General features: G+C 39.8%; 1 protein-coding gene across 3 annotated transcripts in view; it reads left to right on the forward strand.

The window, feature by feature from the left end:
* LOC140323580 (A disintegrin and metalloproteinase with thrombospondin motifs 2-like) overlaps positions 1 to 24,174 on the forward strand; it is a 355,904-nt gene that overhangs the window by 54,715 nt on the left and 277,015 nt on the right. For all 3 annotated transcript variants that reach the window (XM_072400782.1, XM_072400783.1, XM_072400780.1), the window contains exon 4: positions 6,546 to 6,748. In XM_072400782.1, the coding sequence (XP_072256883.1) occupies positions 6,546 to 6,748 (203 nt within the window). The remainder of the gene's footprint in view (positions 1 to 6,545; positions 6,749 to 24,174) is intronic.

The following is a 24,174-nucleotide window of genomic DNA, read 5'->3' on the forward strand; positions in this document are numbered from 1 at the left end:
GTTTATCTTTAATTTTTTCTGTTTACTTTTAGGCAAGCTGCTATTAACCTGACTTGATTCAAATGTGCCTCAATATAGATTAACCATCTTGTTGCATATATGACTTTGCTGGGATGTATCTATAATATTCTTTAGGTTCTTCCTTAAGTCATATTAAATTATTTTCTACCTGGGGATCTCCCCCCTGTTCCTATGTTTTTCTCTTAGTCTCTGGGTTTTTTTTACCCCTGGATATGGGTGAGATGCCCTTCAATATTTTTCGGTTCCTATTTACGTGTTTTATTGTTTCTGTTTGTTTAGTTTTTCTATATTACTTTTACTATATAATTTCTGTATTTCTATATTTTTTTCCCTTTTCTTTTTTTATATTCTTATTTTTATTCCTATTGATCATGGGAGGATAACTTTCTTTATGTTTAGCAGGTATATTATGCTACACTGGCAATATCCCCCATTGAATCGATCCTATGGTTAGACTTTTTTTTTCATTAAAATGTAAAGGACTGAACACTAAAAACAGGGGCTTACCATGCAAGAACTTAAATGTCATAAAGCAGATGTTGCATTTTTACAAGTGACAATCTGGACCAGTCCAGCAATACCATTTTGCTAAACCTCAATACCCTAACATAAAATATGCACCAGAAAGAAACAGGAGATCAGCTGGAGTAATCATACTCTCCACGCCCATGATACTTTTTTTCTTATTAAATCTATAATAATTCCAGAGGGTCAATATATTATCCTACAAGGCTGGTTGGTTTCAGTTGTATTTCAAGTGATATTATGCAACTGTATGCCCCTAATTCTGCACAGATTACTATTTTAGAAATGGTAATCTCTCTTGTGGCCTCGTTATCCTATACTTATATGCTGGTTGCAGGTGACTAAAGCTGCGTACACACGACCAATTTTTATCGTTGGAAATGAACGACAAACGAACAACGAACGACCGATAGTACCGAAGTAACCAACGACGCCGACGAACGAGGATAGTCGTTGAAAATGAATGACCGGCGGATCGGATTGGACGACGATCGTTGACCATCTATCGTGTGTACGGTCGTTCAGTGATCGTGCATGTTCTGAGCATGCGCGATGAACGAACATTTGATCGATACAGGCTGTATTGTGTATGTGAGTGTATGTGTGTGTGTATTGTACAGGATCGGTGCTATACGATCGTTCGCAGATATCGTGCAGGATCGTTCGTTTACAAACGATAATAATTGGAAGTGTGTACGTAGCTTTAGACTCTCTGCAAATGATTTAATAAAGCTCTCCAAGGCTGGAGAGAATACACTTTCTTCAGTAAAGCTGGGTGAACCAGCAAACTTGGAATTGATCTGGTCCAGCATTCAAAACATTTGCTAGCAAATAGCAAATAACTTTGAAGTAATCCCTTCCAGGTTTGCTGGATAGCCCAGCTTTACTGAAAAAAGTGTATCCTCTCCAGCCTTGGAGAGCTTTATTAAAACATCAGGGTCATATATTGCTCCCTGCTCACCATTCCTGTACCAAATAGCAGAAACTACACCATACAATGTGTCCTGTCTGTTATAGGGGGCTGTTAACCTTCTTTGTACCCCAAAATATCTTCCATGAGTACTTCCAGAGAAATGCAATTAATTTGACAGATAGCAAAGGAGTACATGTTCTTACTATTACATATCCAGGTCCCTACATCTCCCTGTTCTAGGGTTCACAGGAGGTACAGTGGCCAGATATGTGTGACAGGGTAGCATGGTATAAAAGCTATAGATTTTCTTATCTTGTGATGGTGCTTTAGGGAGAGTTAGCCACAAGAGTCCCTCAATTATATATTTTATTATACCTACACTTTTCCTTTTTATGGTAGGAGTAATAACATTTTGGTGTGGGGGTGGGGGTTGGTGACCCTCTTATTCTACCTTTTCCTTCCTCTACTGTTCAAGAGAAAATGGTGTGGCCAGCTATGAGAAGGAAAATTATTTTGTCACCTCGCCTCCATCTTGTTTGTAGCTTCCATTTTGTATCAGAATCATTAATATCAGTAAAGCTGACTACATTGTGAGGAGTGAATGTTCTGTAAATCTCATTAGGTTTCTTTTATGTGTCTAATAACCAAAGTGTAAATAAAATCAATGACAATAACTATTGAACTAGGAGTGAGAGGATATCCAGGATAGCCTGGATATCAGGGACATGCATTGTTTAGGAACATCAATGACTCCGGATTCCTGAAGGATCACTTTACTTCTTTTAATTATTTCTGTACTGCCTACTAAATTTTGTGTAAATAATACCATTTTAAATAAATCAGAACATCAACTCTATAGATTTACTTGTGTCTGTGTCTGTTCTCTCACAATCGTAATATTAATCATATTAACAGCCGACATTTCTTTAAGAAATAGATACATTTTTCATTGACAACTAGCAGCAGGTTGTTCCTGCAATTAACAGGACATTTGGGTTAGTTTTGCATTTTTTGTCCCTTACATGTCTATTGGAAAAGCTATTCTTTGGAAATGGTACTGAAACTGGCAATACCTAGACTATTTTTTAAAACTGAAGATGAAATCAATGTGGATTTCTCCAGTTTGACCCCACTCTTTTACAATTGTTAAATTCTGTTAATTCTGCCCTATAAAAACTGACCACAGAAATGTATTAACAATTAGTGACCATCACTAATGACCCCTAGCATAGCATTATTTGGCTTAGTGATTAAAATGCTGTCCAAGTAATACTTCTTTCAATATATTTAATGTTTGTGGGCCTTCCAGCCTTCACAGGTCTTTTGACTCTCTAGTGTTATAAAGGATTATTATGGGTGTTGTAGGTAACAGTAAGATGCCATTGTATACTGCTTCTCATTTTATGACATCAGGTAGTATGGTCATTTGCCACATTTGAGTTGATCTGGATTTCATGTATCTTGCTTTCATTCTTCATGTTTTAAATTTGTATTTCTGTTTGCTTTTTTTCTGTTTTATTACCCTGTATTGTGGATGGGAGTATGGGGAGGTTGGGAATTTTTCTCAATTTTTTCTCAATCAAGAATTTTTTGGCTTTTACAGTTTTTGTAGTCTTGTCTTGTATTCTGTTGTTTTTGTTGTGTGATAAGACAATTAAAGTTTATATGATTAAAAAAATAAATAGAAAGGCACTGCTCTTGAACACTGAAACTAGATCAGGTATTAAATTGTCCACCAGGTGTTTTCTAGAAAAGACAGTATTCATCACTGCTAAGATGTTTACAATAGGTGGATGTTTTACATGTGTAGTTAAGGAAAGTCTGGCTCAAGTAGAAAAAGGAAACTATAAATTTGTTAGGAGCAAAATAGGAAGTAGGTGAGGTCTGGTTAAGAAAGGCAACAGCAAGTAGCAGAGTCTGCCAGTCCATTTTCCTTGTAATCATCCTGTCCAGTCATAGAAATATTTTGTAGATACAACAGACCCTGTATAAGGCCCTGGTCAGCACCAGTATTCACCAGACACCAGTCCCCCAATCTATTGCCACATTTTTCATCTTTAGTAAACCCCCACTTAGCTTTAGGAGACTGGTTGCACGGCATTTGTTTGCCCCTAGGAATTAGTGTGCAGAGGATGGTGTCTGGGGATGGGCCAGCAGCAGGCCAGGAGCCCACGGATAACAGTAAAAAAGTTACCAGGCAATCCAGAAAACAAGCCAGAGTCAAACACAGGAGATCAGTTCACCAAACAAGATACAAGGGAGTGGGCACAAGCAGAATCGGGGTCACAGGCAGAGGTTGGTCCAGGTAGAGTACAAACGAAATGTCAGGAAACAGGCAATGGTCAGCAACAGATAAACACATAAGAATCCCTCCAGCACAGATTAGCCTAGCTAACGCTACATAGAGCAATGGGAGCAGAGAGGCTTTAAAGCTCCAGCAGCCAATGGCAGTGCAGGACTGAATCAGGAACTACTTTGCTCATTAGTCTCAGCACAATCCCCTTCAGCTGCACAGTCTCAGAGCAGGTGATACAGAGGGACCATTCACATTCAGGCAGGTAAGCCAGGGATGCACAGGCTGCAGAGCAGAGGAATGAGCTTTTTGCCTGATCTTCCCTGTTGCTGCAAGCGACACGGACAAAGAGAATAAGCAAGGTGCTTTGTCCTGCGGCGGCCAACAGTACGGGATCGCTGCCTTTTTGATTGTCTCCTAACACCCTGCCTCCAAGAAGGTAGATTATAATTATGAAGAAGACATGCATTTGATTTTTGTCCTAATAAAAATTCAAAAAAATATTTACATATACTATTTTCATTTATATAGCTAAAAAGAAAGTCAAGTTGTTTTGTGTATATTAGAGGTGTTATGCAATATCAAGAGACATAATGGTCCAAAGCTAGGTAATTTTATGATACATTACATGAGTTTTAATGCGCTCAGTAATAATTGTCATCAGAGGTAATACAGAATTTACAGATTGGGAAGTAGTAAAAATATAAAACTTTTTGCTAGTCAATCTAATGATCTGTGAATCTAATGGTGTCCGTAAACATTTCAAAAGGTACTATGATACTGCAATTCAGTGTTTATTTTATATTTAAGTAATTTTAAATTCTTGTTTATTTGAAATTTAAATTATTTTGAATAATAAAAAAATTTACATGTGCAGAATATTTTTTTTTTGCCAGTTTTAATTTTTAAGAGATTAGTGAAGTTAGATTCTGCCAGCACTATATATTTTAGTAGGAGCAAAAGATTTCTAGTCTATACAATTGCTGGTTCTTCTCAGAGTGTATTTGGCCATCTGTCCCAAACAGTAAGAATAGAATTATCAATGGGTCCAGAATTCAGCCAAAGACAAGATGATTGAAAGGGGCTGTTCAGACTTGCTTCTGAAAATGTATCTGTTAAACACACCTGGAAGCTTATGCCTGAAAAAGTTGTGTTTTTTTTTTTCATTTAACAAGGACTTATTAGCTAGTTTCCTGGCTTTAAAACAGCTTAAATGCCTATAACCTCTGGCTGCAAAAGCTCATGAATGCCTGCACAAGATTTTATGAGCAGTTGAATGCACAAATAGGAAGGCATTTTATATTTCTGTATCTGACAACCAGCATCCTTCCACAACCCCTAGTTTACAACACACAATGTAAAAATTTGAGTTTGGTGTCTCCAGGTGCCATAAAACTTAGATATGGCTAGTAGAGTGGCCCCTGATTGACCTCTGAGCTGTCTTCAGAAACCCATGTATTATTAATCTTTATTTTTCCACTATACCATCCAGTATAAAGTAGTAGCTGGCTGATTTGTAGCCTGATCATTATGGTGAGCACTTTGAGACCAAGAACTAGTCCCCTAGGCCTCAAGAAAGCCTGGAAACCATATTTAGCCTGTTCTGGTGAACCATAAGTCCCAGACATGCCTAGCTTGGTCTCTGGGAACTTCTTATTTCGTGGTAATAATCTGGGTGAAAGTGTCCACAAGCATTGCAATGAATGTGAAGACAGCCCTACCTTGCTGTCATTGGATGGTCCATTTGTGTTCCACCTCTATTGTTGGCATAGGAAAGACCATAAAAGCCTAGCAGAGGGAGCTCTCACTGATACCATATTGTTGCTTAGGACAATGGCACTGACACATTGAGCATTGGAGTGACAGCAGGTGACACAGACAGTATTAAAGAAGCAGAATCATAACTGCGGTAGTCAAGGGTAACGATGTGTGCTTCCGTCTAAGCATGTGGTGGCAGTCTACCTGTGATGGTGTTTTTGGCAAGAGGTAACAGAGTGGTTAATGATGGCCCTTCTTAGCCTGTTGGTGTGTGGACTGTTGCTGAGCATGCTGGAAAGTTTATGCGCAGGGGTGTGTACTGGGAAGGCGCTCATCACAGGTGTAATTTGCAACTGGTTATACGGGGGTTTTTTTCCTTGCCATAAAAAAAAGAGGAAAGCAGACTGCAACCAAGTAGCCTTGCAAAACATTATCTTGAGCAGGTGAGCAGGAGCCCGACAAACGTGCATGTTCCAGCACCAGTAATAATTGTTTGATATTATATGTGGTGGACCTGCCTAGCACAAAGCCAGATTGTGCTGGTCCCACTAGTTAAAAAGAAGTGAGGCCTAGTGATCCGCCAAAATCTTGGAGAGAAATTTTACATTATGATTAATTATTGAAATCAATCTGTAAGAGACTGGTTCCAGGGGGTCTTTCTGTTTCTTAGGGAGAACCTTGACAAATGCCAAGTGAACTGATTGAAGGTAAGTATCATTAGTGAAAAGATCATTGTATAACATTGCTAAAGGGGTGGATACATTGTCGGCAAATTTTTTTTAAAACTTACATGATAAACCTGTTTGGTTCTTCGGCATTGGTGGATCAAAGTCATTTTTGCATTTAGTAATGAAAAGTCATCCTCTGATAACCTTGGCAGTAAAATCTTGCTTAAGAAGGCTTATAAATCACATCCTGTGGAAGAGTAAAGACTTTGATAATAAGCCACAAATACTGATGCAATATTATGTGCAGTTTTATTAATGCTAAATTAACTTTAGCCTAACTTTGTGAATTTTATATTTTGTTTTTCAGAAATTGATCTATTTAACTCAAATGTCCTTAACAACATGATTCACAGTCTTGAAAATCATATCAACAGCACACAAAAGCGAAGTCGAAGACACACAACTGATAATGATTATAACATTGAAGTTTTGCTTGGAGTTGATGACTCAGTTGTACGATTTCATGGAAAAGAATATGTGCAGAAATATCTTTTGACACTTTTAAATATTGTAAGTGATTTATTACTTTCTAATTCATTTTCTATACTTTATTTAAAAAGTTAAAGGACTTCTTTATACAACTTCATGAAATTGCAAGTAAAAAATAGAGACTAATTTCAGACCCTATTAAGGGATAGAGGTTATGAAACCAGAAAAAGAGGTGTAACATTTAGTTTAATAGTTAAAGTGCATGAAAGCTAGACAAAGCTCAGCTATAAATCAAAAAGTACTTTAGTGTTTAATTATCCGGATAGCATCAGGAGACGAAACAGTAGCAAGGTCTCAAGTCCCAACGCATTTCGCTGATTGGCTTGTTCAGGGAATGAGACAGTGGATGCAGTTGCTAGATCAATAAATCATATATTATATTATCAATATTTAAGCATGGGGAAACACTTGATTTGTATCACAATTGAGGTAACAGTTCAGCTACAAAATTAGATGAAGTAGTGAACAGTAGACATAACACTTTTTTTGGACAAAGGCTTGCTCTCTTGGCTTGGGAAACAAGTGGCTCTGAAAAAGTGCAGTTAGAAAACACAAGAGTTGTGTTTTTAATATTGTGTATTTGAGAGTTGCATTTTTAAGACATTTGACTGTTGGGTGACTGTGTTTTTTTGTGCTTTCCTCTAAATCCTTTTCTCTCTTTTTCTGTCATATTTTTAATAGCTTTTTTTATTCTTTTTCCTTTCTGACTTCCAATTAAGGGGGAGTGGTCAAGATTTCACAGTTTTGTGTAAACTCACCTTGAGCTTGTTCACTTTTAGCTTGGGAAACAAGTGGCTCTGAATTAGTGGAGTTAGAAAACAAAAGTAGGTAAATCTTTAAAGAAACTAGTTACTGTAAGTAATCTTTTGTAACTCCATGAAGTTAATAAATATTGTAACTTGTATCAAAGGTTTTGTTCAGTGCATGTGTCTGCCATATGTATGCACAAATGGAGCATCAGCTCCTAGGTGAATACCGCTGTGACAGACGTGAAGTCGCCCTTCTGGAATCTCGCATTAGAAATCTGGAAGAGCACATTGCAAAACTGAGAGGCGTCTCCTGCCTACTGAGTAGGTAGTTATTGGGATAGATATGGAAGGTGGGGAGGATAATCAGGATAAACATGTAGGGAGCTTGGGTACTGTGGTTTGGTAGAGGCTCCCAGAAAAGAAAGGTCAGACCTGTGTTTAAACACCCTAAGAAATTTGAAAAGCTATGTGAAGATGTGCAGGTGGCAGACCCAGTGGTGGCAACCCTAGATGTTACTGCTACCCCTAACAGCTGGTAGATCCAACCATCTATTGGGGTGGGGAAGGCAATTCAGGAAGGCATAGACAATTAGTTGTCATAGGGGATTCTATAACCAGGAGGACTGACAGAATAGTTTGTCGCCCTGGATCCCTTTAACCAAATAATTTGCTGTCTCCCCGATGCCAGGGTTCGGTATGTGGTGGATCGAGTGGACAAATTACTGGGAGGGGCTAGGCATGACCCAGCTGTCTTGGTCTATGTTGAAAGCAATGACAGGATATATGGAAGATGGAAAACCCTAAAGATCAGTTTAAACAACTGTGTTTCAAGTTGAAATAAAGGACCTCCAAGGTTATATTCTCTGGAATATGGTCTGTGCCATGCACAACACAGGAAAGACAGCGGGAGCCTAGACAGCTAAATACATGGCTTAAGTCCTGGTGTAAAAAGGAAGGGTTTGAGTTCTTAGAGCACTGGGCTAACTTTTCATTGGGTACAACCTATATGCCAGAGATGATTTGCACCTAAATGGAAGGGGGTCTGTTGTGCTAGAGGAAATATTCATGGGAATGGTGGAAGGATATTTAAACTAAGACAGATGGGGTAGGATAGGTAATTAAGGTGGCAGAAAGGTCAGACACTGGTGGAGGGTTATGGATAAGTATAAGGAGTTTTCAATGTTACACAAAAACATTGGATTGTACAGTACTAAGTGTACTGAAAAAAAAAAAGATTTGGCAAACAGTGCTGGTAAATGCAGCAATGGTTTAAAGAGCCTGTTCACCAATGCTAGAAGTCTGGCAAACAAAATAGGGGAGTTGGAAGCCTTAATGAAATAAGTGCATTATGACTTATGGTATTGCTGAATCCTAGGTTTGTTCTTTACATGACTAGGCTGTCAATATTCCTGGTAATACTCTCTTCTGTAAAGACAGTCAAACCATAAGGTGGTGGTGTCTGTCTGTATGTGAGAGAGGTGATCTGACAGTAAATGTGAAAGAAGAAATTGTTGATGGATCATGTGATGAGGTTAAGACATTATTGGTGGTGTTGAATATGGAGATGCATAATACGCAGTAAATTATTGGAGTCTGCTTTAGGTCCCCAAGAAACAGAGAATCAACTACTGTCATAGTTAGATAGGGATGCAAAAGCTGGCACGGTGGTAGTATGGGAGATTTTAACTACTCTTACATTGACTGGAGTAATGGCACTACAGGTACAGCAAAAGGGTGGAAAATTATGAATTTATTACAAGATAATTTTATGCTACAGTATGGTACAGTATAGAAGCCCCAACTAGAAATGATACTCTGGTGTTTTTTTCTAACAATGCAGGGTTTATAACAAATGTGCATATAAAAGAGAATTTGGGTAGCAGTAAATATAATATGATTTCATTTAATGTAAGTTGTACACTGGAAGCAAAAACAGGAAAAATAAAAACATTCAGTTTTAAGAGAGCAAATTTTTCAATTTTAAGGGTGGCTGTCTATGACATGGACTGGAAGAGAATATTGTCCTCAAAGAACACAGAAAATGGGAGTGGAAAATTTCACGTCTGTTTTACACAAACACTGAAAATATATTCCGATGGTAATATGTTTAGGAGGCTCACAGCTTGTTCAAAAAGCCATAAAGAATATGAAAAGGGAATTCCAAAAATAATAAAATAAAGGATCACCTTCATCATTTGAAAACTATAAAGAATATAACAAAATATGTAAAAAAGGAGATAAAATGTGAAAAATTTCAAAATGAAAGACAGATTGCAAAAAAAAGTAAGGCAAAACCCCAACATTTTTTAATCTTAATAGCAAAAAGATCAGATTTGAGAATGTACGCCCCTTAAAGGATGTCTCTAAGTTGTTAACTGGGAATAAGGAAAACACAGTTTTACTAAACACTTTTTTTAGTTAGATGTATACAACGGAAAGTGGAAGAGCTTAAGTCTAAATTGCTAATTAGCAATGTCACTGCCATAAACAAGCCACAATGGCTCAAAATGAATATGATTGAGAAACAGTTGGACAAAATTAAGGTTGACAAAGCACCAAGACTTGATGGATTACATTACCATGTCCTCAAAGAGCTGAGCTCAGTTATTTCCAAGCCATTGTTTCTAATTTTAGAGACTCTTTATTCACTGGCATGGTACCAATGGATTGGCTTAAGGCCAATGTGGTTCCTATCTTCAAAAGTCATTAGAAAACCACAGACAGGTTAGTTCAATGTCTTTTGTTGGAATGGTCCTGGAGTTTGATAAAGAACCCCCTAGAAGAGTTTCTGCTATAAAATAATGTTATAAGTGATTACATGGCTTCACAAAAGACCAAAGTTGTCAAACAAATTTACTGTCTTTTTATAAGGAAGTAAATAAACGGGTAGACAGTGGAGTAGCAGTTGATATCATGTACTTGGACTTTGCTAAAGCATTTGACACAGTACCCCATTGATGGTTAATATGCAAGTTAGGGTCCATAGGTTTAGAAAATTCAATCTGTAAATGGATAGAGAACTGGCTTAAAGACTGCATCCAGAGAGTAGTGATTAATTACATTGGTCAACTTTTTTTGCCAAACAGATTAAAGTCATTTTAGGTTATGTTTGATGCACAGATTCCAAATATGGTATTGGTTTTGCTAGATTGGCTCTAGTTTTTGAAATAATAACCTCAAAGAAAACTAATAAAATATGAAAATTAGGTAAAATTAAACTAGATATGCCTACATATACAAAATTAAATTTTTGAAATACTTAATGGTAATATAATCTATATTCAGTATATTTACAGAACTAATCACAGTCATTGAAAAACTTAATGAAAAAAAAGTTTGTATGATTTCCTTGTACGCTGATGATCAGGACAATCTCATTGAAGGCTCCAACAGTCTGCCGTCGTGTGTCTATCCAATCTTCCCTGATACCTTTCTTCCATCACCTTTTTATCTTGATGAAACCTCTCCCTTAGCTCCTCACTGAAATCGACAAGGTTTTCTGGAAATTCTTGCAAATTGCTATGGAGATATACCGATGGACTGCCTGCCCACTACCCAGCTCTAGATGCCAGACTAGACTCAAGCTCAACAGGGTCTTCTTTCCCCGCTGATTCCGCCATGCCCGTTCCCTTTCATGTGGTTAAGCTACATGGTAGGTAGGAACAGATTGGAATCTGGTTCATCCATTCATGTCTCCAATAGCTACAGCTTCTACACTGTCCATATAGGTGATGGCCTCAACCTCTAATGCCATCTTTGCTCTGTCTCAGAGCCCACCGCCTCCTCTTCTTGCTGTTCCTGCTGCACGCCCCAGGCTTGATCAATATGAGCCATCAGGATGCAGGTATACTTCAGGTATATGAGCCAGCGAATTCGAGTGGGTGGTATCTTTAACCCTGGAGCGCATCTCAAAGCGGAAGTGGAAGTGCATGTCAATCACATCAAATTGGTGCAAATCTGCCAGAGTGGCGCTGTAGAAATTCCCTTCAATGATGTCCCAGCGCACATTAGGAATTGGGTACCCTAGCACTTCACCAGCTTTGAATCCAACAGGTATGGCCACGTTTTATATCACCAGACATTCAGGGCTCTGCACCTCTGTAAGTTGAATAAACAGGTGGTCCAGGTTTGTTTTGTACATTTCCAGTGATTGCTCATGATACCCGATAACATCCCATATACACGAGTTGATGGGGACAAAGTCGGCCAGCACGCTCTCTGTGTACTCCGAAGAGACACGGGCCAGGAAAAAGAACCGTACAAGGTGGTGGCATTTCACCCAGAGATCCCCCAACGTGTTGTTTGCAAACAACATCTCACCCTTCCCATTCAGCTGGTTCTCAATCCAAAACTCATCATTCTGCAGTATTTTTTTTTTGTTGACGGATCTTTGAATAGAGTCTCCCAGGATGGCCACATACTTGTTGTGGAGAAGTCTCTGGACGTCTGCTGAGATGAATAACTTCATGGCTCAATGTGGTCATCCAGGACCTCTCGGTTCCCGTTACACATACCAGTGTCTCCCATCTCATCCCCCCGACATATACAGAGGAACTGCTGTCCTACTTCCCAGTTCCAAGGTATCATACACAGTCTTATAAAGCGTGGTACACATGGATGAGGCAGAAGACGTGACCTTCTACATTTAATCACAAATTTCAAATTACACACTTGCATTACACACTTTGGGGTGTCAATAAAGATGCACTACACCCAGCTCTAGATGCCAGTTACTAATGCCATCCACACTCCATCTCAGGGCCTGCTATCTAGTGAAAGCACATGAAAGGGATTAGGCGGAATCAGCAGGGAAAGAAGACCCTGTTGAGCTTGATGAGTCTAGTCTCGCATCTAGAGCTGGGTACTGGGCAGTGGTCATGCGGCAGCAGTAAGAGCAGGAAGAGTAGGCGGTGGGCTCTGAGAAGTGTAGATGGCATTGTTAACTGGCATCTAGAGCAGGGGAGGAGGCGGTGGGCTCTGAGACAGAGCAAGGACGGCATTAGTGGTTGGGGCCATCACCTATATGCACAGTGTAGAAGCTGTAGCTACTGGAAACATTGCTGTGTAGGGGACTGCCTTTTCCTATACATAACATTGTAAAATGTGGCATGGACAGCATTGTTAACTGGCATCTACAGCTGGGTACTGGGCAGGCAGCAGCAGTAACAGCATGAGGAGGAGGAGGTAAGCCCTGAGACGAATCAAGGATGGCATTAAAGATTGAGGCCATCACCTACATGGACAGTGTAGAAGCTGTAACTACTGGAGACATTGCTGTGTAGGGGACTGACTTTTCCTATCTGCTAGCTGTAACTTTGTAAAATGTGGCATGGACAGCATTGTTTACTGGCATCTACAGCTGGGTACTGGGCAGGCAGCAGCATAGCAGCATCAGTAACAGCAGAAGGACGAGGCGGTGGGATCTAAGACCTAGCGTGGACGGCATTAGTATCTTGCATCTAGAGTTGGATACTGGCCAGGCAGCACCAGTTACAGCTGGAGGAGGAGGCGGTGGGCTCTGAGACCAAGTGTGGACGGCATTAGTATCTGGCATCTAGAGTTTCGTACTGGGCAGGTGGCAGCATCAGTAACAGCAGGTGGAGGAATTGGTGGGCCCTGTGACGGAGCAAGGACCGCATTAGAGGTTGAGGCCATCACCTCTATGGACAGTGTGGAAGCTGTAGCTTTTGGAGACATGAATAGATGAACGAAATTCACACTGTCTATACCTACTATCTAGTGAAACCACATAAAAGGGAACAGGCTTGGCGGAATCAGCGGGGAAACATACATTTTTTTATCATTTGTGGATATCTAGCAAGTGCTATCACAGTTAAATATCTGTATTTGTTTCAGATAAATACATACCTTTTTATGGGTTTTAGGATAGATACCAAGTGTTATCAGAAAAAAATATTTTTTGAGAGAAAATATATAATTTTTATGGCCTGTTGGATAGATACCAAGTGCTATCAGAATTACATATCTATATTGTTTGGAGAGAAATACATACATTTTTTTGGCTTTAGGGATATATAGCAAAGTAGGATCAGAAGAAAATATCTGTATTTTTTTTATAGAGAAATTTATATTTTGTATGGCCTTTTGGATAGATACCAAGTGCTATGGAATTAAATGGCCAGAATTAAATATCTATTCAGATATCTATTAAATATCTATATTTTTGGGAGAGAAATACAGAAATGTTTATGGCTTTGGGGATATATAGCAAAGTGGGATCAGAATAAAATATCTGTATTTCTTTTAGAGAAATAACATATTTATGGGTTTTAGGATAGATACTAAGTGCTATCATAATTAAATTTCTGTATTTTTTTATCGATAAATACAGAATTTTTTATGTTTTTTGTGATAGATTGCAAGAGGTATCCTTAATTATGATACCTCTTGCAATCTATCACAAAAGCCAGAAAAAAATCTATATTTATCCATAAAAAAATACAGATCTTTCATTCTGATAGCACTTAGTATCTAACCAAAAGCCTATAAAATTTTCTGTATTTCTGTAAAAAAAAAATACAGATATTTAATTCTGATACCACTTGCTATCTATCAAAAAAGTCATAAAAATGTCTGTATTTCCCTCCAAAAATACAGATATTTAATTCTGATACCGCTTGCAATCTATCAAAAAACAGAAAAAATTTCTGTAAAAAAAATAGATATTTCATTCTTATACCACTTGCTATCTATCAAAAAAGCCATAACATTTCTGTATTTCTCTACAAAAAATAAAAATATTTAATTATGAATCACAGCTCCGTTACAAGTGATATGGGGCTCAAAATAGATAGAGGCAGAGGGCCCTGAGGGGGGTGCTTTGTAAACATTAGCCAGTTACACAGCTACATTGCAAGTTATAGGCCTTAGAGACAGAGTAGAGGTAGAGGGCCATGAGGGGGAGGAGTAGAAGAAGATGCAGAAGGCTGTGAAAGTGCTCATCCCATCAAGGTGTCAGCAGGCCGTGCAGCAGTTGACGACTAATCCGTTCACTCTGCAGAGGGGGTGTTGAAGTCATTGCCAATCTAAGCCTTATTCATTTTAATCAATGTGATTTGGTCGACATTTTCTGTGGAGAGCCGAATCCGCCTGTCACTCACTACGCCCCCAGCTGCATTAAAGGCTCTTTCAAATAACACACTTGTGGCTGGGCAGGCAAGGATCTGAATGGCTCATGTTCTGCCAGCTCCGGCCACTGCTCAAGCTTGGATACCCATTAGCCCAGTGGGTCCTGGCGTTGCAGGTTGCAGATGTCCCATGTAGAGCTCAGGTTTTCCTGCACCATGACTGAGTAGCGCTGCTGAGTGTCATTGGCAATTGCTGCACAACTGGCGGCTTGCTTCCGCTGATAAAAGGCCTGCAAAGTTTGGCTTAGACGACCTCTATTGCTACTGCCACCCATGCCACTTAAGGTAGTTGTTTGGCTCCGATGGCTGGTGGAACTGCCGAAGGGGTCCCTGTTACTGCTTCTGGCAGCTTGAAAGACTGAGCACAAGTCCCTTACAAGCACGTCTTGGTCGTAGTCTTTGTTTTATGTGTTGTACACGGGGATCTTTTTCTATGCACTCCTGCATGAAGGCTGTCATGTGGCTCAAAGTTCCCACAGCTGAGGGAATTCCAGACCCACACTCCTGTGATTGTTGGGTAGCCTGGTCTTGCCATCCACGGAACAATCCGCCTTGTGTTTGGGTGGATGGATGCAATATACCCTCAATATCTCCCTCTGCCCCTTCCTTCCCTTCTCCCATGCCTGCAATGTCCTCCTCATCTTCTTCCACCTCCTCCTCTTCCTGGATTTGTGGTGCACTATGCCTAGTAGGCACGCATGTCCGAGATGATGTTTGAAACATCATCTCTTGATGCAGTGTCCGCTCTGTGTTGTGTCCGAGATCCACCATCATCTGTTCTAGCAGGCATATGATAGGGATGGTGTCACTGACACAGGCCTGATCCCTGCTGATCATCCTGGTCGCCTCTTCAAAAGGTGACAACACAGTGCACAGGTCCTCAATTTGCAGCCACTCCGCAGGGCTGAAGAAAGATACTGTAGGTATACGTCTGAAACAAACCAACTCTGCCACGTAATCCACCACCGCTTTCTGTTGTTCAGCCAGCCGCTGCAGCATGTAAAAGGTGGAATTCTAACGAGTGGCCGCATCACAAAAAAAATGGTGTACTGGTGGTTGAGATTTTGCTGTAAACCCACCAATATGGCACTGGCTGTGTACGATCGGCAGAAATGCACTGACAACTTTCTGGCCTTCAGCAACAGTGGCTGGAGGCCTGGGTGAGTCCTAAGGAAGCGCAGTACTATCAGGTTCATGACAAGAGCCAGGCAAGGTACATGTGTGAGTTTCCCACAACGCAGGGCTGCCAGCAGATTGGCCCCATTGTCACACACAACCTTGCCTGGCTGGGAGTTAGCCATATGTCGTCCTGCTCCCGCAGGGCACTTAGAATGGCTGAGCCCGTGTGGCTGAGGGAACCCAGGCTTCGCAACCTCAGGACTGCGTGCACCGAAATAGCAAACTGCAGGTTGTTGCTGGCAGTGAACAGATGCTGTCGAATGGGAGGTGCTGGGTCTCCATGACAAAATGCCCTAAAGGAAGAGGTTGAGGCACAAGAGTGAAAGGAGAAGGTGGAAGTGGATGTTGCTCTGCACGTGTTCATGCAGGGCAGGAAAACATTTTCTGCCAAATTCTGTCACTTGGGCATAGCGTACTGTGGGTTCGCGCAGAGGAATGCGTAACGGAGCGCATTGGAGTCCACCAGCTGGTAAGGGAAGAGCTCTTAACGCAATCAGCTGTGCATTTGCTGCCTTGATTTGCCTAGCTTTGTTTTGGGGTCATTTGAGTCATATTTCCTCTTGCGCTCCAGCACCTGGGGATGGGAGGTTGGATGCTGCTAATGCTAACGCAAGAAAGATTGGACGATGGGGTAGAAGTTGTGGGGGATGGCAATGATGCCTAGTCTTGACTGCTAGCAATGCAACAAACAGCAACGGATCTGCCTTGGAGCTCCTGCTCACCGCTGCTGGAGCCTGAAAAAAGTAATGCTTGGCTACATGCCCCACTCAAATTGCTGGCAGCAGCATGGGTAATGTTGGTTTGCAGAAGGAGGAAAGGCAACGGAGGAAGATCTAGCAGTTTGAGCTTGCTTATTGGGTGGAGGTTATCGCACAGAGCTTTATGCTTTGACCAGGTGTTCCCGCCAGGTTACCGGCCAGTAAAAAATGCCTACACGATCAAACATCTAACTGGGCCCAAAGGTGCTCTGGAGCTGGTGCTCATGGTGGTGGTCTGCGGTTGTTGAGGCATAGCTGTGGTGACAGCTTCCAACGATGGACGACTATGACTTGCCTCACTGGTACGTGAAGACTGCAGAGTGTGGGCAGCTTTTACCCTCTTCACTCTGCAACTTCTTCCTCCTCTTCTTCCTCCTCCTCCTCTCCTTCCTGCCTATGATGATCTCCTTGTTTGCCCCATGTCAGATCAAGGACATCATCATCATCATCAGAAGAGATAGTTTCCCTGTATGTGCTGAAAGGAAGCAGCGGCCTTTTGGAGCAAGTTTGAATTGGCTCGTCTGGCTCAGAGTGTTCGGGTGAAAAGTAAGTGGGGGGAAAGCCTTTGAACTGACTCTTCGTCAGATGACTAAAAAAACTGAGCATCTTGAAGGAATGCTTGTAGCTCTGCCTCTCCAACCCCCCGGTGGGACTCCTCTACATACTGCTGTACACGAGACTTTCCAGCCAATGATGAAGAACTAGGACGAACAGGTGTATCATGGACTGTTTGGGACACCTGTGAGGCCTGTGTCTGGGACTGGTTTGAAGAGGGGGTACAATCACTTGATACTATTCTACAACCTCTTGTTCATGGTGTGGTAATAATGGACGCCCACCACCAACAGCAGCGCTTCTTGTTCTCAGGTCTGCAGCTAAAAACAAACTCATACTGCTTTGCATGCCACCCCTGCCAAAGCTGCCCCTTCCTTTTTGGCCAGACATTGTACAAATTTTTTTTTTTGTGTGGCTTGACACCCTGAAAAATACTTTGGAGCTAACGTGCTTCACACAGTTTAAATTTGTACAGTAAGTGGGTTTTTTTATTGGGGGGAGGGGGGTTGACACCAAAAATGCAAATGCACTGTGTGTGTTGTATGCAGCACTTTCCTTCATTTGTGGCGCTTGTAATATGCAGCACAGTATACAAACTATATACTGCAGTATACACTACGTCTGTGTGACTGTCTCTCAGTACAAGTGTGATACTGTGCACGCAGTCAGGGAGTGTACCCTGCCTCTGGAAGTGTGTATGTAACATACTGACTATCTATGTATCTATCTAACAGTAAAACACTCTACCTATCTGAGTACAGAAGATTTCAGGACTGCACCAATACAGTACAATCCAACAATCTATCTGACTGTGAGTGTCAGTGTGAGTGTGACACTTTTTTTTACTTTGACAAAGCAAGCCAAGCAGCACAGCAAGGTTGTGATGCTAGCAAATCTCTGTCAGGAGTGGTAAATGCAGGCACGCCCTGGCCTTATATAGGCAATGGCTGCCTGTGTGGCGTGCAGTGACAGACAGCCAATCGGCTGCCTGCCACAACAAACATGGAGGAGAGCATCCCTGCTGTTATTGGAGGGCCCTAGGCATTATGGGGGAAGGTCCCTAGGCATTGTGGAAGGGTCGAATTCGGGGTGTCAAATCCAACAAAATTTGGGTCAGGTCGACCAGAATTCGAACGGCCATATTCGGGTCGAACATTAGGATGAACACTAATAGACACTCTACACAAGTTTTGCATACCATATGGGGAGCCCAATACTTATCTTGGTCCCCCAGTTTAATACCAAAATATGCAAGGTATGTTTGTTTCACAAATTCTGTAATGTTTCTTCTCTGTTTTTGCTCTGAAAATTCACCACAAATGTAACAAAATACATTAGGGGCATTTAAACAACTTCTTTTTGAAGAACTCATATTTCTGTAAAAAAAAGAAAATGTATTAATAAAAAGAAGGCAAATGAAAGTTTCATGAAAAAAATGCTACATATAATATACAAAAAGCAAAAACATTGGTGTAAATAAAGGTTATTAATAATATGCTGTGTTAACATTTGTTTTTGGTAAAGTCATCTATTCTGATTCCCATATCACAAGAACTAGAGCCAATTCAATGAAACTGATGTCATTTCTAGATTCAGCAGACCTGAAATACACAAAATATATTTAAAAAAAATCCTTGGCAAGTGAAAAGAAAATCTTTTTTGAGCTGTGTTATTCATACTCTGAATGGCCTAAGGATATTAGTGGTGTACCCCAGGGTTCAGTGTTGGGACCTTTACTGTTTAACATGCACTTGGGAGGCAAACAACATGCATACTTCATATTGTCTAGAGGGAATACCTTTGGGGGAGTCAGAAATGGAAAATAATCTGGGGGTTCTGGTAGATCATAGCCTTAATAATAGCATGTGATGCCAAGGTGCAATATCTAAAGCTAGCAAAGTAGTTTCTTGTGTTAAGAGGAATAGACTGCAGAGATCGAGACATAATCGTGCAAATATTGAGTCCAGTTCACAGAAAGGATATTGTGAAATTGGAGTGCAGGGAAGGGCAACTAAACTAATAAAATGAAATGGAGGAGCACAGCTATGAGGAGAGATTAGCTGATTTGAATCTATTTTCCCTTGAGAAGAGACGTTTTAAGGGGGGATATGATGACCCTGTATAAATATATAAACAGTCCATATAGAAAACTCACTTCCCCATTTTCACTGATCATTACAAAGAACAAGAAGCCACTCTTTGCGTCTGGAGAAAAAAAAGTTAGGCTCCAGGTAAGGAAGGGACTCTTCCCTGTAAGGTCTGTGAAAATGTGGAAAAGGATCCCTCAGGAAGTAGTTTCAGCAAGTAATATAGTTTGCTCTATGAGAAAGTTGGAAGCTTTTCTAGAAGCACATCATTTAACTGGGTATTAAAGCTTTAAAGTAAAGAGAAGAAAAACTGTTGATCCAGGGAACATCTTATTGCCTCAGGAAATCAGGAAGGATTTCTTTCCCCTGTTTCACCTAATTGTACCCAGGGGTTTTTTTTTTTTGCTCCCTCTGGATCAACTATGTCTATAGGGTTTTTATCTGGGATATGTTTTTTTCCTTAGTGGTTGAACTTGATGTTTTTTTTCAGCCTAACTATGTAACATGATAATAGAAATAAATAAAGATAAAATAAAGAGATAAAGAAAATATTGATATGAGAGATTGTATGGATATGAAATTGTTAATTGTGTTAGTGTGTATGGTGTGGCTGTTGAAGTACATACAGTATGTATGTTGTTGTGTGTGGCTGTAATATAGTATCAGGTTGATATGTGAAGTGGTGTCTTTGCCAGTTATACCCTGCCTGGAGGGTATGGTTATTGTTTTTTTTTTAATGAGTACTTGTTAGTGCTAAACGTTCTATAGGTTAGGTTGATTCTTTGTAAACAAGAAGATATCAGGTTTGCATTTGTTCCAGGGAGGGATGAGTGTGGACACATTATTGATTTTGAGAAATTGCCCAAAATACAGGGGTATAAGGGTTTATGCATATTTGTTTATAGAAAGAAAGAAGAGGGAGAAAATGTGAGTAAATGGATAGGTTTTAAAGGAAAAAAAGTTTGAACTGGGAAGTGAATAAGAAATGTAAATATTGTAGATGTTGAATCTTACCTTTTTGAGGCCTATGGAGTGAAGAATGAGTTCTCTGTAAGGTCAGAGGTGAGATAAAGTTGAAAATATAAATCTTTCCTGTGGTGACGACTGCAGTAGTGGGCATACAGCAGCATGGGTTGAGTCCCAATGTATCCATTGAGCTTGAGTGGCAGCCAGCCCACATCAACAGAGCGGCAGAAGCTGCTGTAAATCCGTTGTCCCTGCCTAAATAGGTAGGGCAGTGGGGTTTATAGATCTGGCACTGCACATGTGCCATGATGGTGTTAGACTGTGCATACCCTGTATGGTGATCGACAAAGTGTTCCCTCTTCCGTCATTCCCCTTTACAGCGTCATCGGTGCAGTGTGCATGTTGGTGTCCTTGGGCATAGGGAGAATGGTTAGAGACCACTGTATGCTCTCAAGAAGGAATTTAGAATGTGGGGCTGTCTGTAGGTGGGAAAATGGAGGTGTTTGCTATTGGAATGGGGCTGTAGGCATATGGTAATGGCGTTATAGAGTATAATAAAGAAAAATAGAACGCAAGTTATTTGACTGGAAAACTGTATGTGCTGTATATGAGAAGTATGTAGTGTGTTTTTTAGTAATGTGTGTTGATTGTATGGATAGGTATGTGAGTGCATGTAAGGGTTGTGTTGTGACAGATCAGAGGGTCTATATGTATGTATATGCGCATATAAATTGATCAATAAGGAATCAGTTAGGTGAATGGAGTGAGTACATACACACTTTTGCGTACATAAGAATAAATCTGTACTTTCAATATGCATTAGCCAAAAACTGTTACATCCAATGGTGTAGGGTAAAAAAGAAGATGATATTGTTACAGAAGTTATGTACTTTACAAGATATATAGGGGTAGTGATAATAATTCAAATGTATATATAGTGGGAAATGTGTAGGAGTTTAAATACTGACATTAACCACCTGGGCGTTACACTAAGGTCTAGATTTCTGTTCCAAAAGCATTACAGTTTTTCATGAATTTTTTTTTTTTAAATTGTAGACCTGTAACTTACAGAAATATGTCCGAACAAGGGTTCTAGTAGATATCATGAATATAAAAAATGTTTGAAACACACAATCATGTAAAAAAAAAATTACTTTTAATAAATTTACCAATTACATACTTTGTATTTATTTTGAATTATTTTGTATTGGATTGGATACAGGAGTTTGTATTCAATCCAATACAAAATGTGTTTGAATGACTTTCAATTTGAATTTCCCGCACACGCGCCGACGTCATCATACGCGCCGACGTACACGCTACGGAGGGAGAAGAAGCCGGCCGGCTTCTTCCCGGAGAGGACGATGGATGATCGCAGCGGGACCAGGTAAGTGATCGCTAAACCTGAACTTTTCTCACTGTATTTTCATACAGTGAGAAAAGTTTGGGTTTATCGATAATTGTAACTTTTTGAACCCGTACCAAGGTCGGGCTTATCGCTCAGGTGGTTAAACACTTATTGTTAAACCCATTGATATATCCGTAACAGATAAGAAAATTATTATATTTATAATATATTTATACAGAAGTATATACAATACCTAGCTATTAATAGCTATGTAGGAGTAATGGTATTCATACAAAGGTAAATACAGTGCAACATAAGTAGGAGTTGAGTATAGTCCATACATAGATGTGATCCAATATGAAAGGGATAATCAGTAGTTCAATCCAATATATAGGCATAATGAAATTCATACAGAAGTATACACAGTGCAAAGGATAAAAAAATTAGTTTCTTTTTAAGGGAAACACAACCCTATGTTAACAGAAGATATCTAATCAGTCAATCACATGACAGCAACAACTATGCATTTAAGTATTCCTTGTTCTCTGGGTGAAAATGCCTTATTGATACCAAAGGTCAGAGACGAATAACCAGAGTGGTCCAAGTTAATAAAGTGAAAGAGAACAGTAACTTAAGTAACTACTTGTTACAACTAATGTATGCAGAAGAACCTTTAAATGCACAATGCTGGACCTTGAATCAGATGGGGGCTACAGAAGCAGGAGGTACCACTCCTGTCAGCTAAGAACAGGCAAGATAAGATCAGAAAAACATTGTATAGTCTAACAAATCTTGACTGCCACTGTTTAGATGGCTGCGTCAGAATTTTGCACCAACATTATGAAAGCATGGTTCCATTGTTAATGGTTCCAGCTGTTGGCAGTGGTGTAATGGTATACTGGATTTTTTCTTGGCATGCTTTGAGCCGCTTGCTGCTGACCATGTCTATCCCTTTATAACCACAGTGTTCCCATCTCCTGGCATCTTTCAACAAAATAATGCATTGTCATATTCAGTTTTCCTCAAACTGGTTTCTTGAACATGACAGTAATTTCAATATGCTCAGACAGTCCCCACATTCACCAGCTTTTAATTAAAAAAAACCTTTAGAAGTGGTGGAATGTGAGATTTGGATCATGGTCGTGCAAATCTGCAGTAATTGCATAATGCTAACATGTCAAATGGACCAAAAGGGAATGTTTTTTGCGACTTGTTGCATGTATACCATAAAGAATTAAGGTAGTTCTGCAAACAAAAGAGGTTCAACCAGGTACTAGTAAGGTGTACCTAATGTGGCTGGTGAGTTTGTGTATGTATATATGCTTTTAATAAATACCCTGACAGATTTTGTGAAATATTGTTTAGAAATGTTGATCATGCAGAATTTTTTTTTTTCATTTGGGAATTGTCCTCAGCTGAAGCAATTTATCATCACATAATGGTGTGTGTCCTTTTTAATATAACACACACATTGGTTCCATTAGTACCATTTTTATAGTAATCAATGTCTACGTATAAAAAGCCATTCTAATACACACACACACTTATACATACGCTATACAGAGAAAAAGCTATACCTCTAATTGGTGGTCACACGTTGTCTCATCCCAGCATAAATGTATGCTTAATCAAGGCAGAAATGCTATTTTTGTTGTTTCCATGAGAAAACATGGGATTTGCAGACAAGATCAAAAACACAAATTAAAAAGACAAAATATTTCATTTACATATATTTGAAAAACAAAATACAATAAAACATATATATGATAACATTACACACCATTGAATCATATCGAAAGTATGACCATAACAAAAAGGTTGTGTTTACCATTGCTCTCATATCAGTTGTTACAATAAGGAAGATTATTTCTCAAAACTATTAAGTTAGAGCCTTTTATTTTTTGACGCATGTCGCAGCATACAACACTGACATTTTAAAAAAAAAAGGGGATACACAACATCTACAAGGAACAAAAAGGGGAAACTAATAAATTAACCATTCTTTAAAACTTTGACCTTTAAAGCCAGAAAATGATTGATACTCACAGGTAAATCATCAATCGTTGTTCAATGGCAAATTCAACAGCAATTAGTAGTCATTTCCACGGAGATACTTGAGAGCCGTGTTGGATTCAGCCACCTTGTTCCGCCCCCTGAAGTCTAAGTATTTCTCTTTTACTGTATTTCTCACTCTGGTTGCCGTCATGAATTTTTCACCCCCCCCCCAATCCTCACATACTCAGGTGACCCCCCAAACAAGCTAAAATTATTTTCCTGGAATTTTGCTAGCCCCCAAAAATAGAAAAAAAAAAGTTTAGATATATCTTAAGCGCAACGTATCAGATATAGCCTTTATACAGGAGACCTACTGGAAAACTGGGGTTGTTGCTACCCTGAGTGGTTGAACTTGATGGACTTATTGTATGTCTTTTTTCAACCTGACCTACTACCGTGTTTCCCCGAAAATAAGACCTAGCACTTTTCCCCCAACCTGCCCTAATATAAGACCTACCCCGAAAATAAGACCTAGTAGAAAAATTAAAAAAAAAAATAAAAAAAATAAAAGCAAACATAAATTAAAACAGTACTCACCGAGCGGGAGACAGCGGGCGTACACACAGCGGGCTAACACACAGCCGCACAAGCCGATGCTTTCC

This window comes from Pyxicephalus adspersus, chromosome 2 (assembly GCF_032062135.1).
Source record: "Pyxicephalus adspersus chromosome 2, UCB_Pads_2.0, whole genome shotgun sequence".
In the NCBI taxonomy this organism is placed as follows: domain Eukaryota; kingdom Metazoa; phylum Chordata; class Amphibia; order Anura; family Pyxicephalidae; genus Pyxicephalus; species Pyxicephalus adspersus.